The sequence below is a fragment of the Drosophila simulans genome, chromosome X (genome assembly GCF_016746395.2).
Source record: "Drosophila simulans strain w501 chromosome X, Prin_Dsim_3.1, whole genome shotgun sequence".
In the NCBI taxonomy this organism is placed as follows: domain Eukaryota; kingdom Metazoa; phylum Arthropoda; class Insecta; order Diptera; family Drosophilidae; genus Drosophila; species Drosophila simulans.
The window spans coordinates 312,261-327,932 of NC_052525.2; the positions used below are offsets into that span (position 1 = coordinate 312,261).

A 15,672-nucleotide genomic window follows, 5' to 3' on the forward strand; every position below is an offset into this window, starting at 1 on the left:
ATTATTCGCCCGCAGTAACTATTTAAATAATGCCGTGGACCCGAAACCCAGCAACTCCTGGCTTTTCGAGCCCCATATTCCTTGTCTTTGGGCAATTACGGGCACCAGCATAAATGCACAGCGGGTACGGAGCAATGGGGGTTTTCTGCGACTTTGGAGCTCGTGAGGGGAAGAGACGTCCAGATCTTGAGATGCACACGCTACACGACGTGGGCCGCATTCAAAGTAACTTCGAGTGCCAAGTTTTGCCACCACGTATTACTCATTGGCAGAGATATTTGCAAGAAAATGTGTTGCGAGATGCGAAAGCTTTTGGGGAAAAAGATACCACACATTGACTTGAATATTTTGCGTAATATTTTTTGTATTCAGTTATCTTGATTACAAGAGTCTTCAAATATGGACCACTTTTCCCCATTTTCATATATTTTTTATCGGAAGGTTTCTGCTGTTTTGTTCTACCTTTTTTAAATTTGCTGGCAGCCGAGCAAATACGACAGCGATGACGATCCTCTTAATGAGGGGCAGGGTAAAATCCCAGGCAGCGCAAAAAGAGGCGTACACCTAAAGAAAACTTGCTAGAATTGGTTTTCATTTGTTAAATGTGTCAAATCTGTACTGTATTGTTAAATGTATACTATAATGCAAGAAAATGAAATAACTCAATATTTATGCTTGTCTTCTGCAAATACCAAGTTCGTGACTAGTTCTGTTTTGTCAGTGCATAAGCAACTCAAAACCCGTTGTGGTGGTGCTGTGGATGTTGCTGTCGCTGCTGGTGTTTGGAATCGTCCCTGTCCATATGCAAAACCTCTGCGTTGACGCAAAATCAAAAGATCACACAGGATCAATTACAACTAATGATATAGAGACGAGGATGCCAAGAGGGATCGGGATCGGGAACGGGATCGGGATCGGGATCTCTAGATGGAGATGGAGTTGCAGATGGTGATGGGCTGAGAGGGGAGATGGAGCTCGAGTTGGTAATGGAGATGACAGCTTGACTTGGCTGACGGCTGAGATGACGTCGCCACATGCGGGACCCGTGTGCTAACAAGTTGCACCCCGTCTGAAATTGCCCAATTGATGATGAGTTTCGCGAGCGAATACTACTACATCCATCTCACAGTTGCGGCTGAGATAATAGCGCACCACTTATCAATTACAGAAATGTTATTACCAAGAGCAACGTCCACTTGCAGTGGACCTTGGTATCCAGCTATTAGGCCGTCTAACGTACATTGCGTCCTATAAGGGCAAATGTAGATATAAAGAAGAATGATTTAAAGCTCTTCGTTGGCTTAACGCTAATTACTGGAATTAAAACCATAAAAAGTGTGCTTCTTCCAATTCAAACCGAATGGATTCAAAATGTAATTAATAAGGCTAATTAGTGGTTGACCCCAACTTATCTTAAAGGGCCTATCAGTGTTAATTTTTCAGAGCTATAACGAGGTTTGCAAGTTCCAGCCCTAGCAATCTGCCTCCAACTGTTCGAAGGAACTCCAGTTTGACAGCAGCTGAGACATCAGAAGTTGAAGCTCTTCATCATGTCGCATCGCTGTCACCTCATGACCGAAAATTGGGCATGTTTAGGTCTTCGCGATACCTCTCCCCATCCCCGTTCTGCTCCCCAGAATAACCCACTCGCGGCGTAATTAAACTAATTGTCCCGAAACCCGTGGGTCGCCATCCGTTTGATGTGTACTGGGCGCGCGGTCAATGATCTTGAACTCGGGAATCCAACCTGCTATTTCAATTCCCGATGGTCCAATTCAAGTTCACCACTTGCACTTTAAAATGTAAAACTCATTGACGGCAACTTTCAGCTCAGTTATGTCACCAATGTGGCATTTTTTAGTCCGCAGCAATCAGAGGGCAAGTTAAGTAATCAAAAGGCTTGATTGAGCCCCTGATCGAAGAGGCAGACGGTGGTGTTGCGGTAGCAGGTATCTGGCTTGGGGTATGTCGTATTTAAGCTTACTCCAAAGCGATTGCAAGTTTCGTATGTAACTACTACCACAAAAGCGTGGCAAAATGTTAAGTTTTACACCCAACTTTGGATCCAAGCTCTATTTGAGGGGGTATCGAACAAACGTATACCTGTGATATGCAATTTCTATACGTATTTCTGCGCGTTCCTGTCCTTTTTGTGCTTGTCATCTCTCTACTTTACAGACACAGACAGCAAATATTGTTGAATGTTTCGTAGCAAAAATGATAATAAATAAATATACCGAAACACTAATAACACGTTTAAAAGATTGGCGCAAGTTGGCGCTTCCTGCCAACTTTATCTTGGCCCAAGATGCCATGTTCCCCTTTTTATTCTGCTTTTTCGGCCTGGGCTGCTGCACTTGTGCACTTGTGTGTGTCGGATGCGATTTAAACCAATAAAAGAACAAAATTGTTGTCCGGTCATTTTACTAGGCTGGCACCGCTGATGCACTGATGCACCCACATACTGCAATTGGAATGTTACACTTTATTTGTTGGTTGGTTGCTAATTAATGGCTTGGAAGCAAAATTCCATTCCAATTCCATTGGAGCCAGAAATTGGATTTATTAGTCGTGCGACTGCAGCAACCAAAAGTAATTCTTTTGAAGTACATTACAATAAATGTTTTTAAGTGTACACACACTTCGCAGTGAGTGTATCTGGTTGAACCTTAAGGCTGTCCTGCAAGATTGATGTTAACGGAAAGCGTCGTTTTTCTCCGTTTCTGTCGCTGCATCTCTGTTGTTTATGCAATGTTTAAGTGCGGCATATTTGCTGATGTTGCTGTTGCTTCTGCCAACGTTGCTAGTGTACATTTTATTGCATTTCAATTTGGCAAACCCAGAGATTTCCCCCTTTCTTTAGGCCTGACCGGAAAACGAACTCATTTCTGTGATTTCCGGTCAGGCAGGAAATTTCATAATATGAGAGATGGCAAAGAGGGGACCACAAATTTGGGAGGCGATTGGATCGATCGGGAGTTATGCAAATTAGATAAGGATAAGTGTTTGGGCACACGCTCTCTCCTATGTCGCTTTCTCTTTCTCTTACTACGTTCCGTCCTTTTCGGCGTTTTCCCTACTGGCTGGCTAAACAAAACGAAAAATTATATAATGCAACGATTATTATGTTGAGCCTATCTAATCAATTCATTCTGCATTGTTTTGAAAGTCTTATAATTAGTGTTACCATTATTAACTACCGCTGGTTAAGGTTCGCCACAATCGAAGACGGGCAGTAAAAACCTTACGGGGCAAACGAAATCTATTTGCAATCTGAGAACAATTTATTTATTTCTTTCGGTGCATCCGTCCTTTCCTTTCTTCTTGGCGCGCGCGCACCTGTAGCGGAAAAAGGAAAGCAGGAAAAGGAGCAGCTGCCCCGATCAAGGGGATACACCAGGATACGCGGCGTCCATGGGCAGGTGCAACATTTACCGTTTCCCCCAGCCGCGGGCCAACCACTGAAGAAAGGGGAGAGGGGATGAGTTTTAGAAGTACAAAAGTTGGGGCACAGGACACGAGCCACGACTCCATTAAAAGGAATCTTTGAAAAAGCCATAACGATGCTGGCTGCTACAGGGTATTTACTTCTGGTACAAAGGGTGCATTAATTAAAAAATATTTCCCATTAAATATTTGATAGTCTACATAATGCTTTTTTTACAACATTTAACCTTGTATTAAATCTATAAAATAAGAATGTTGTGACGCTTTTTGTATGTGACGAAGCTATTTTAAGGAAATAAGGTCTTGAATCGCTTTCCTCAAAACGAATGAAACCGTTTCCACTTCATCTGTTGATTTAACAAAAAGTTATTAATGTCCCAAAATATTTTCTTTGAGATAACAGAAGCTGAGTCTCCATAAAATTCATATTCCCGCTGCGACGATGACAATAATAACATTACCCAGTGACAACAAAGCGATGAATTTATGGGATGCAACCCGAGCGCAATCTAGCTGGATTCTAATTAACCCAAAGGCCCCAGTTGTAGATCGTTCAGATATCAAGTAGAAAGCAAACAGGTAGCATATTCGATCTCCAGCCGATGGAACTACTGTGCAGGTGTTTAGGGATAGGAATATAGAACAGTAGGTGGGCATCGATTGCGCCTCTTTCAGGTTTCTGATTTATAAGATCATCACCCACTGGTTATATTTTGTTCTTGTTTTCGTTTTTTTATGATAGATATGGAATCGGGGCGTTTTGTTGTGCAATCAGTAGCGAGTAGGAAATCAGTTGTAGTAGATGGGATTTCGCTATCGATGACATTTTCAATGAAGGAATCCAAATTGATTTGTTGACGTTTACAGCGGAAAGGGCGGGAAGAAGATTCCGGGAACAGAAAGGGAATCTTGAAATCCATTGACCCGTACACCTGTATATATGCCTTGCTATTAGTCAAGCAGTACTAATTAGGTTGCCTTGTGACTGCAAAAAACCGAAAATTAAGGAAAATTCTCAGCGAACCACACGGTGGTCCCTTCATCGAGGGAAGCCAAATCAATTAGCCCGACAAGACAGCCGATGAAAGGGAATCCCCGGTTCTTCTAACCAGCCACCGAAAAATCGAAGGAATGAAGGATGATTTCGAGTTCGGAAGCTTACCTTCCCTTCATTTCCCGGGCTAAATGTGTGGTCTATGCCAATCATGAACTTTACGCGCTGCCTTCATTAGCCGCCAACAATCTTGGACAGTTTATCGCACTCCTTGACCCCCACTCCCATCCGCTCGGCCCAAAAGGTTCCGCCGATAGCGCCGAGCCACATCAAACGAAAGAAACCGAATCTGAATCTGTATCCAAGTCCACGGGTCCTCCGGTCCGGGGCCCATTATAAAACTGATTTGCGAACTCGAGTTTGAGCAACACTTGAATGCGGAATTTATGCTTGGGTTTCAGAAATTCTCCTAGAGCAGTTCTCAGCCACGCCCCTCGCCCCGACACTAAGAAAAAATTCCCAATATGTCTGTTTAGTTTGATTTCAGAAATGTTGGCCGTCCAATAAATTAACAATGGAATAAATGTTCTACTTTTCATTACGCAAGCTTTACTTGTTCAGATGGGTAAAAAAAAAGTAAACCTATGTTTTAAAATGCTTTTGTCAATGCTAGTTTAAAGCTTGGTAACATTGGTTTTTTTATGTGTACTTCTGTTTTTTACCGCTGCCCATGTAACGAGCTGGCAAAATGACTTAATTAGTGGGCTGCTCGACTGGTTCGCTAAATGTTAACGAGTCGTTGCGCTCCAGAAAGCAGAACATCTCACTCAGCATTAACAATTAAGCCGGGATTTGGGATGATCAGGCTGCTAGGCTGCTAGCCCGCAGGGTAAAGTAGATTCCAAGATCGGCAGACCAGACGAAAAAATCCTTATCTAAATAGGCGCGTCCCGAAGTACAAATGGTCAAGTGGATAGATAGCTGCCTTACAGGGAGTCTAATTTGTGAACAGTTAAATAAACAAACATGGCAGAGAATCGAATTCAAGATCTTTCGAGACTACTGAAGAACACTTGTCGGCAAAGTCCTCTGATGAAAAATGTTGCCTTTTGAGACACGCCGACGTTTTGATAAGGACTCTCAAGTGTGGAGTGTTGCCTCTTACTGAGAGACACGCGACATAATACATAAGATATGTATATGTACATTAATACGAAATCGAGGGATCGAAAGTGCTGTAATAATTCGACTCAGAAAGCAATAGTATTACTTAGCAGGAGAACGAATAAAATTAAGTTAAAATAATTACGGGTCATAAAATAAAATAGAAGATAATAGAAAGCGCATTTATGTTTTGTTTTATAAAACTGTTGGTTTCTATCTTTACCGATATCTGTACATTAACCAACACCTTATCAGATCAGAAAACGGGTTAAGAAATTAGGTGCGCTCCTCTGCCTTGTTAGTCCTTTTGTAGTGCTTACAAATTTCTCAGAAGGTCTAATCCTGTGAGAAATTGCATAAAAAAACCAAACGCGTTAAAATCGCAAAATACAGTCGAACATCACGAACTGAAATTTTGCAGCTCGAAAAAATGAGGGGAAATTCATTTTCCCAAAAAAAAACGTGAGAGAATATACAGGACCAAATGAATTCCCAGAAGCTGGGATCCGTGATTATTTTATTCCATTTTTGTGGCTAAAGCCAAGACAATGCAAAAGGACGCAGGAATCGATGATATATCTTATTGACACAGGCTGACGCACTCTGAATGGCAATAATGCAATATTTGCGCAATATTCCTGAGCTCTGCAACTATGAAAATGTTGTGGCTGCAGCTCGAAAAGATTTCGCATTGGCTGAACAAAACAGAAGCCCTTTTCGTGAGGAGAGTAAACATTATTTCGGGCAGAACCGTCTTCCCTACCGTCTTCAAATGGGCTCATCCAAATGTCCTCTTCCTGTTATGTTATTAAATTTCTTACAGTGCACTGCAGTCCTTGGATTTGATTCTATGCCTTGTAAAAACACCCAGCATGTGGGCACATTCAACCGAGAGATCCCAGGATTCAGCCAGGCAAAGTCAACACAAACTGAGAAAGGAAAAAGCAAATATCACGAACTACTGGAAATAAGCAAGGACGAACAATGCGGGGGGAACAATTTTAATTGATCAGAAATACAAACAAGTGCAAAAAAATCACGCAACAATGCCAGAAAGAAGTTTTCTGAATGGCCAAGCATGCCATTGTTTGCTTGGGGCGTTGGTCCTGTTCCTTTTTATGTTTTGGGTAAACATTGATCCTTCGATTCGAATGTCCAAAGAACAGGGGAGTGATTTGATTTCAGGACCAGTGGATTCATAAATTCCACGAAATTGCCAGAGAAAAGGAGTTTTCTGATTAATCTTTTGGAAATAAAGGACTGCGAAATAGACAAAAAACATAAAATGCATTTACACTTCTTGGAAAGCAAGCAGATTTTCTTTTTGCGAAGAAACAATTTGTCAACTTGTTCTGCCTAGATATATATATATATAGGTTTGCGTACATTTTTTAATTTGACATCTTTTTATAAGCTTATGTAACTAAGAAGTTTTAAAAGTTCTTGGCCTGAATGGCCTATTTATAAGCATTTTATTAATTTATTATGAGCAGCAGCTGGCAAGAACTATGTTTTTCGGTAATCTTATCAAAAGACTCATATTTTTCCCCTAGAAACGAATGTCGGGCACAAGTGTCTTATCAGCGGGGAGTTTTTTGGGCCACAGGCTGCAGTGCAGTCCTTGAACATCCGTAGAGTCCTTGTGTGCCGCATGCCAAAAGTGCCGTACCAACAATTAATGGTTGATGTCGACCGAATTTGAATTACTAGCTTCGGCGGACTTCAATCGCTGTTTAATCTTGAGCTGAAATTTACTTTTGACGCATTTCGAACAGCAGCAGACGAGTCCCACTTAACGGATCACTCGAGTGCATTTAAATCCTCGTCGGAGCCAGATCCTTTCGGCTGCCTAACCGCAACTTACCGACCAAAATCCATAGTTTGAAAAAATGCGGAATTAAGGCCAAAGAACTCAACGATGCGTAAATTTCTCTATTTGCCAATTTGCCTGATAGCAATTGAAAGAGTTTGTAAGTAGGCAATCAACGCTGAACACAAATCACAAAAAAAGGAATCAACGAAGACATCGCAAGAAACCTGATCATTAGTATAGCATAGTAGTCGAAAAGGGGTTACACATAATAGAAAAAAAAAGATCGTCCTTCTTTGTTGCGAAAACTGCAATTCAACTTCAGGAATTGCAAAAGTAGGTTAAAGCGGTTCTGAAAAGGAAAGATACGTCTAAATTCCCTGGTCTACTATTATCCGACTCAACAAATCTCAAGCAGTATTTTTTAAGTACTTGTATGCTTTTCATATCACAAAGCAGAAAACATCTTTAAGAATTTGATCAATTCAATTGCACAAAATACACATATTCTAATATCAATCTCTTAGACTAATTTTAATCCTTTCAGGTTTTTTCTTCGGCCACGACAGCATCAAATACAGCTTCCTTATTACAATGGTTCACTTATTCAAAGTATATCATTGTTTTCATATTTAAGCAACCAAGTAGAAGTAAAAACTTCCTAGAACTTTTACCGTATACCAATTCCGGCCCGACCCGGGAGTCACCGCCCATTCAACTAGATGATACAAAGGCGGGACGCAACCAGTTCACCAGACACCTGCGACTGGCACGGCTTTAAGCCTTCAAAACTGGCAGCGCGTGCGGTCAGCGGACTTGCAAGTTGGAGGGGTTGGTAAAATGGTACAGGATCGTCAATTTCATGAAGCTAAAGGGGCCGAGGGGAGCGAAGGAACTGAAGACACGCGCTCAGAAATGTGCCTGTAAAGCCCGAGTGGGCAAGGTCATTTTTTCCACAAATTAAAGTGTTGTGCCCAAAGAGCTGCTTCGAATGTCCTTCGTAGAGCGTAGATATTTCGTGAGCGGCTTATTAAAAATTGTACAAATTGAATTTTGTCTAGTTATTGTGCCTAATAATGTATACCCTCTCGTGATATTTTTAGTCAGAATTACGTTGTGCATGTATATCCATCCGATCATCGTTTTAATGAAGTGTGTGAAGAGTGAATTTTACCAAATTTGCATTGCCGCCGGCTTTGAATCCTTTATAAAAAACCGTTGCGCGTGCGCATCCCTCTGCCCCGCCACCCCCTTCTCTCACCGCCGCCAACAGGTTTCTGAACAATGACTTCTACCCTCCCGGCATTTAATCGGTTACTCAAATATAATTTATATTTCACTCCCGATTGTTCGCAAAAATAAATGTGCTCATTGTTTGCCGTGCTTGTAGAAAATTTCGTAACCAGTTGCAATCCTGTTGCTCCCGATTGTCGAGGATTCACCCTCTAAAAGCATCATCGGACTGCACAACTAAACACTACCCACCCATATGAAAGTGCAAGGATGCTTCTACTTCGTCCTGGGGTTACGTTGTCATCACATTTATATGAAGTGAAAAATAGTTTGGGACTGCATAGTTCTTAAAACTATGTAAGGGGTGTACGGATCGAGAGAACTACACAAATTCAAGCCCATATTTGATGATTCACGAGCTCCACCCACAGTCTGAATTGCCGATTTTCAGGCAGCTTTAGCTGTTGGTCGAAAGTTACCAGAGATCCCTAACGCAAACACCCCTAATCCTGCCGGAACTTAATGCCCAGGACCTTTCTGTTGGCATTGTTTGCTGGCACAGGGGTTGCTCTAAAGGGAGCGAGACGGCAAGCGCAGAAGAAGACCCGAGTTCAATCGCAGAGCGGGACAGACGAAGGGCAGAGCTGTTGAACGATTGCTGTGCAGCAGGAGCAGATGTTTTTCGCGGCAGAATGACGATGCAGGATCGCTGGCGATCAGCGACCCCAGCACGGGACACGATACATACGGAATATACGGAACTCTATGTATATAAACAGAACAAAGGGCATTAGAGCGGGAAGGGGCTAACGAGAGGGAGGCAGAGCAAATGCGAGGGAGATCCACGAAACTTGTTTTTGGGATAAACGCAAATTAGACTAAGAAATCATTGAACGTGCAATCGAAATTTCGAGATATGTATAAAAATGTAATATTAAAAGGCCTGACTTTGGTGCCATTAAATATACCGCACATACTTTCATATACTCTTAGCTTTTCCACTGTGTATTGCCTAAATTATAGTCCTGCCTTATGTACCCTTAAGCCTCGAGCGATATATGTCCAGATTTGATCAGGATCGATACCGGGATAAGATAGAAACAGCACCTAGCTCAAAAGAGAGGGAGCAGTAGGGGAAGAGAGTAAGCGAGAAAGGAGATGACAAAGGAAAATTGAGAAGCCAGGTGAGGGTGAGGATAATTTATTATTGTTCGGATACCCCCGAAAGCGCGCCAAAGGTCCCCGATACCCAAAAATCCAAAGACCATGCGTTTGGTCGAAGTGTCCCCGGCACAGAAAGAAAAATATACATGTACGCACTTTCTGACAATGTTCATAAGTGCATTGATATAACATGGTGTCTTTATTTAATACAATAAATATATATATATTACATAATATTTACGTTTTTAAAAAATTTGAATAGTGCTTGGGGTATTAGATATCACTATAAAAGAAGAAGAGACTTGCTCAATCCGGCTACAAAAGACACGACGATGGAATGCGCATATAATTGTGGCATGATTCACCACATTTATTTCAAGATGGTTTTTTTCCGTGTAGGATCTCAGGTAGAAGAGGCACAGTCACACAGACACTCACTCGCACGAATGTAGAGCACAAGGCACGTGCGCGATCTGAAAACAATTTACCACTCCGATCAGCGTGAATTGTGAGTTTCACTTTAAAGTCGAATGCAGACTTTAAATGGAAACTCGCTATTTCCCCATTCATTTCAAAGCGGCATTACAACTGGCTCGCTTTTGCTGCAAGGACAGGACACAGTTTGCCCCTAAATAAATAGGAGAAAAGATTCGGCAGTACCTTTTTCCCTCAATTTTTTTGGCTTATTTGAATTTAGTTTATAGTTAGAAGGAGTTACAAATCTGTACACCAGTAACTCTTTCACGATCCGATGGGGGGAATATGCAATAATCAGGAGGTATCGTCAGAAACATTTCGTTAACAGTGTCCCAAAAATGGTGTTTACCCGTAGAGCGAGTCCTTTTGTGTAGTTCTCGGCTGGGGTCCTTTCACTTTTCCCTTGTGCTCGACTCCAAAGTTATTTCAAGGACTTCCACGGAAAGACTTCCGTTCCATCAAGTTTTCAACACTCATAACTCGAAAGACGAAATAATAATATAAAAAAAAAACTAGAAGCGGTAAAACAATTTATGAACGAACAACTGTGCACAGATGCTAAATGATGAAGCATCCTAAAGGATCCACTTGAGTCAACGACGAGTACACACAGAATATGGGCCCAGGACATATTCATCCGGCGCCTTTCTCCGGTTACAAACTGGAAAAAGAAGAGGGAACTTAAATTTTGAAAATCAAAGCGACTTGAATGCGTTGTCAGATTGATTTACGTTTTTGGAGGGTCAAGCCAAATAGAACGACTTCAGATTTCTGTTGATCCTGGAGGACCCAGTATGTTTCCACGCTAGCGTCAATTCCGTTTGCTCATCTGTTTCATTACCATTTGGCGTTTCTTTCGTCTAAAGATATTTTCCCATTGAAATCAATGCGTTTTTAAAATGCAAATAAACCAGAAACCAGAAACCATTCATAAATTGTATTTGCCTAGATTGGAACATTTCGAGCCGCCAAAGATAACAGCCAAAAAAAAATATTTTTAAAAAATCAAGAGTGACAGGACTACAACCCAGAATTCTATTTTTAAGAACGTGGGAGTAATTTGGAAAAGATATGCCGCGTCTTGGGGGTTATGCAAGATCACTTAATCAAAGAATAGTTTTTAGAAAAAATTTTTAAAATTGTTTACGTGTAATAATTTGGAACTGCTACTTTTATATATGGCTGATTTAATTATGAACTATTTTCTTGCAGTGGACGAAAGGCGTGGCTGGGGCAAGGAGCCGTTCCTTGAGATGAGTGCTGCGATGCGTCGTCAAAGTGGGACGCAACCGAGTCAAATCCTCTAGGACAACAAAGGACGCCGAGCGGTACTTCCCAGTACTCAAATGCTCCTCAGTACGCACAAGCGTTGACTCCTTTTTCTTTGAGAGCTCGTCTGCATAATGAGGAATGAGGACTTGGCATCCTGGATCGAAAACCGGTAGACGGTCGTCGCAAGTTTCTTCTCCCCGCCGGTTATCCTGCGCTCAAGTCCTTTTCCTTGAACCTTTCAAGTGAACTCAAGTTTATAAATTGTGCAGCAAGTACAACACACACACACATATGTATACTCCTCTATTTACTCAGGTCTGTTGGAAACTACCTGAGAGGAAGGATCAAAAAAGTTTATTGTAGCACACGAAAACTTGTTTGCGCAGATATACCTAAGCTCCAAAAAAAGGAATAGATTATAAAACTAAAGTACTGGTAAAATTATTTTCCCACCAGACTAATTGCTAGATATTTTTTGCCCGACGAAGAAAAAACAAGAATGTAGAGAAGGATGGGTGATTTTTCACCCCTTAAAGGATTTAAATTGGCTCTCTGGCTTCTTGTCAATTTCAAACATAAATTGTAGCCCTGTGAATTACCCAGGACATTACTTTCGCTGTATACAATTGCTGTTTATTAGCTTTGCAATAGGAAAAGGATTTTGCCAATGCCAGTGCTGGTAAATTTATATTAACCAGTAAAGGTTTTTGAAAAAGTCAACTATAGGTGATCCCGAGACAGTTTTCGAATGAAGAAGAAACCAGTCCTTGGTTTTAGCTATAAGCTGAAAATAAAGATTTGATGCATTTCTGCGTTATGCATGACGAATATAGGAGGTCTAAGGTGATCTATTAGGATCTTCTGCAGATTCCTAAGTGGTAGGGCATACCTTGAAAACCAGGGCTGAAAAAGCTCCTTAGGGAATATACTTTTTATTATATACATACATATATGGTTATTATAATGTCCATATATTTATAGGGGCGGTATATAAGCATAATGTTTTTGCTGCCGATAAATAATGAGAGAGAGCGTGGCGAAATCCACCCTTGAACCAGGTGGACTTTTTGGCTCGAGTTGATCAGATGTTAGTTTTCCCAAAAGCCGTACTCTATATAGTATATATGATAAAGGTGTATGTGTGAGCGATCGAGAAGGGACACCCAGTCTAGGGGATGAAAAGTCAGGCCCTTTACATAAGGGATACGCAGGACCTCAAATGCCTTCTGTTCTGTATGTGTGTGCTCTGTGTTGTGTTTGTCAGTCAACGAAGTCACTTCCGTTGGGTTTGCGTTTTAGTTTGAGTTCGGAGTTTAGGGGCACGCGACACAGAGCGCCAGCAGCTGTCCTGATGCAAGGACACGGAAACCATATTACATCAGTCACCAGTTAACATTCACTCAAGAAGGACTACCGTGCTAAAAGTACACCCGCATTCGCCACCAGTTTTTCTCCCGCCCACAAAAAGCCACGAATTAAAAAACTTAATTATGGCCGCCTTAAGCTTCAGCCCATCACCTCCTCCAAAAGAAAACCCCAAGGAAAACCCCAATCCAGGAATAAAAACCACGTTGAAACCGTTTGGAAAGATCACCGTTCACAATGTTTTAAGTGAGAGTGGCGCCAACGCCTTGCAACAGCATATAGCCAATCAGAATACCATAATTCGAAAGATCCGGGACTTTGGCATGCTGGGCGCTGTTCAAAGTGCCGCAGCCAGCACAACTAACACCACACCCATACCCAGCCAACGGAAGAGGCCCCTGGGAGAATCCCAAAAGCAGAACCAGCAGAACCAGCAGAATCAACAGCTTAGTAAAACATCAGTGCCTGCTAAAAAATGCAAGACCAACAAGAAGTTGGCGGTTGAAAGGCCCCCAAAAGCAGGAACTATATGCCACCCTAATAAAAGCCAAGGCGATCAGAGTTTTGGAACTCCTGGAAGAAAGGGTTTGCCTTTGCCACAAGCCGTTGCCCGTAGAAACGCTAGGGAAAGAAATCGCGTGAAGCAGGTTAATAATGGATTTGCTTTACTCCGGGAGAAGATTCCGGAAGAAGTATCTGAGGCTTTTGAGGCCCAGGGGGCGGGTAGAGGGGCAAGCAAGAAGCTATCCAAAGTGGAGACCCTCCGCATGGCCGTGGAGTACATAAGAAGTTTGGAAAAACTGCTGGGATTCGATTTTCCACCTCTTAACAGTCAGGGGAATAGTTCTGGTTCCGGCGATGATAGCTTTATGTTTATTAAGGACGAATTCGATTGTCTGGATGAACATTTCGACGACTCGCTGAGCAACTACGAAATGGAGGAGCAACAGTCTGTCCAGCAAACTTTATCCGAGGATATGCCAAACCCTCCGCAAGCCAGTGATCTCCTGCCTAGTTTGACTACATTGAATGGGTTGCAATACATCAGAATACCAGGAACCAACACCTACCAACTGCTGACGGCTGACTTATTGGGCGATTTGAGTCACGAGCAGAAACTTGAAGAAACAGCTGCTTCGGGCCAGTTATCGCGATCGCCCGTGCCACAAAAGGTGGTAAGAAGTCCCTGCTCTTCTCCAGTTTCACCTGTCGCCTCGACTGAATTGCTGTTACAGACACAGACGTGTGCCACACCGCTACAACAGCAAGTAATCAAACAGGAATACGCCAGCACCAACATTAGCAGCGGCAGCAACGCACAGACTTCCCCGCAGCAGCAGCCGCAAGTTCAGAACCTGGGATCGTCGCCTATTTTACCCGCGTTCTACGACCAGGAGCCCGTGAGCTTCTACGACAACGTAGTCCTTCCCGGATTCAAAAAGGAATTCAGCGATATTTTGCAGCAAGACCAGCCCAACAACACAACCGCTGGCTGCCTATCGGACGAGAGCATGATCGATGCCATTGACTGGTGGGAGGCACATGCACCTAAATCTAATGGTGCATGCACCAATCTGTCCGTTTAGCCGAATTTCTGCACATCACGCATCTCTGAAAAGTCAATTACTTTTTTTGGCATACTTTTTAAATGATTTTAAATCCTCACAGCAGAAGTCTGTGGCAGGCCATTCTATCTAAAGTTTTTTTTAATCAAGCCGTGACTGAGTCATTGTGTAAATATCAATTTAAGCCGATAAAGGAAGATAACTTCGGCCAGCCGAAGCTTATATACCTTTGCTGTTAAAACCATGTATTTAATATGAAAGTTCGCACAATTTCGATGAAGTTTAACACATTTATATGCAGCTATAAGATATAATCGTCCGATTTCAACAAGTTTTGTATATTCTCCCAATTCTTTAAAATATATGTACATTTCTGACTCTTGCTATGTAACTTGTACGTATGACTGCTAGTCCGAATACTAATATTGCATTTTTCTGATATTGTTGATCGATCCTGCCCGAGTAACTTTTTACATCACCAGACATGCCGGTGATCATGAATATTGCTGCACTGCTACCTTTAGACATATTATAATATCTTCTGCAAGAGTGTGACAAACTGAATGTATGAACACTACATATTCAAAGTCAACTAGTGATATAAACCAAATCGAAATAACCTTGTAAGACCCAACCACAAAATAGTTATCCTGATAAACGGCTTAATGTTGAGCCGGACTAACATAGTGTCTAGTATTTAAAAAAAAATTATGTATTTCTATAACCATATTTTTTTTATAGATTTAAATGTAGAAACGTTAAAATGACAAGCAGATAATATATGCTTTTAAATAAATGCAAATAAATATGAACATTTCTAAAAACTTCAGTGGTTTTATATCTCAACAGAAATAAAAAATAAGACAATTTATAATTAGTACTACATTTTAAGATAAAAAGATGTTTTTATATTTTAGAGAGTGTTAGTACATCTCCGGTTGTTTATTGCCTTGATATTCAAAAAGGGTTCGTTCTCTGACAGAATTACACTTGGGACCTGAAAATTGGAAAATAGGCGGAGAGTATTCGGATTTTTTTGAACGGTTCCTTTCGAAACATGTGCCTCGATTCATAATGACACAAGTAATTAAAAACGAACCAAAATAAATTTGAGGGAAATGGAAAGAAAACGGTTTTGTGGTGAACTTATATTTGGGACTTAGCCGGCAACCGCAAATCAA

The 15,672-nt window shown here is 41.6% G+C and overlaps 1 protein-coding gene across 1 annotated transcript; it reads left to right on the top strand.

Moving 5' to 3' along the window:
- The first annotated feature begins 12,756 nt into the window (after positions 1-12,756).
- Positions 12,757-15,318, top strand: LOC6724770 (achaete-scute complex protein T8). The gene has a single exon (XM_016173245.3). It carries the CDS (start codon positions 13,052-13,054, stop codon positions 14,510-14,512), a length of 1,461 nt encoding a protein of 486 aa, XP_016037529.1. The 5' UTR covers positions 12,757-13,051; the 3' UTR covers positions 14,513-15,318.
- Positions 15,319-15,672: the final 354 nt, after the last annotated feature.

What these genes read in the sequence shown, in the direction of transcription:
- LOC6724770 (XM_016173245.3), top strand. Translation starts at nt 13,052, where the DNA reads ATGGCCGCCTTAAGCTTCAGCCCATCACCTCCTCCAAAAGAAAACCCC.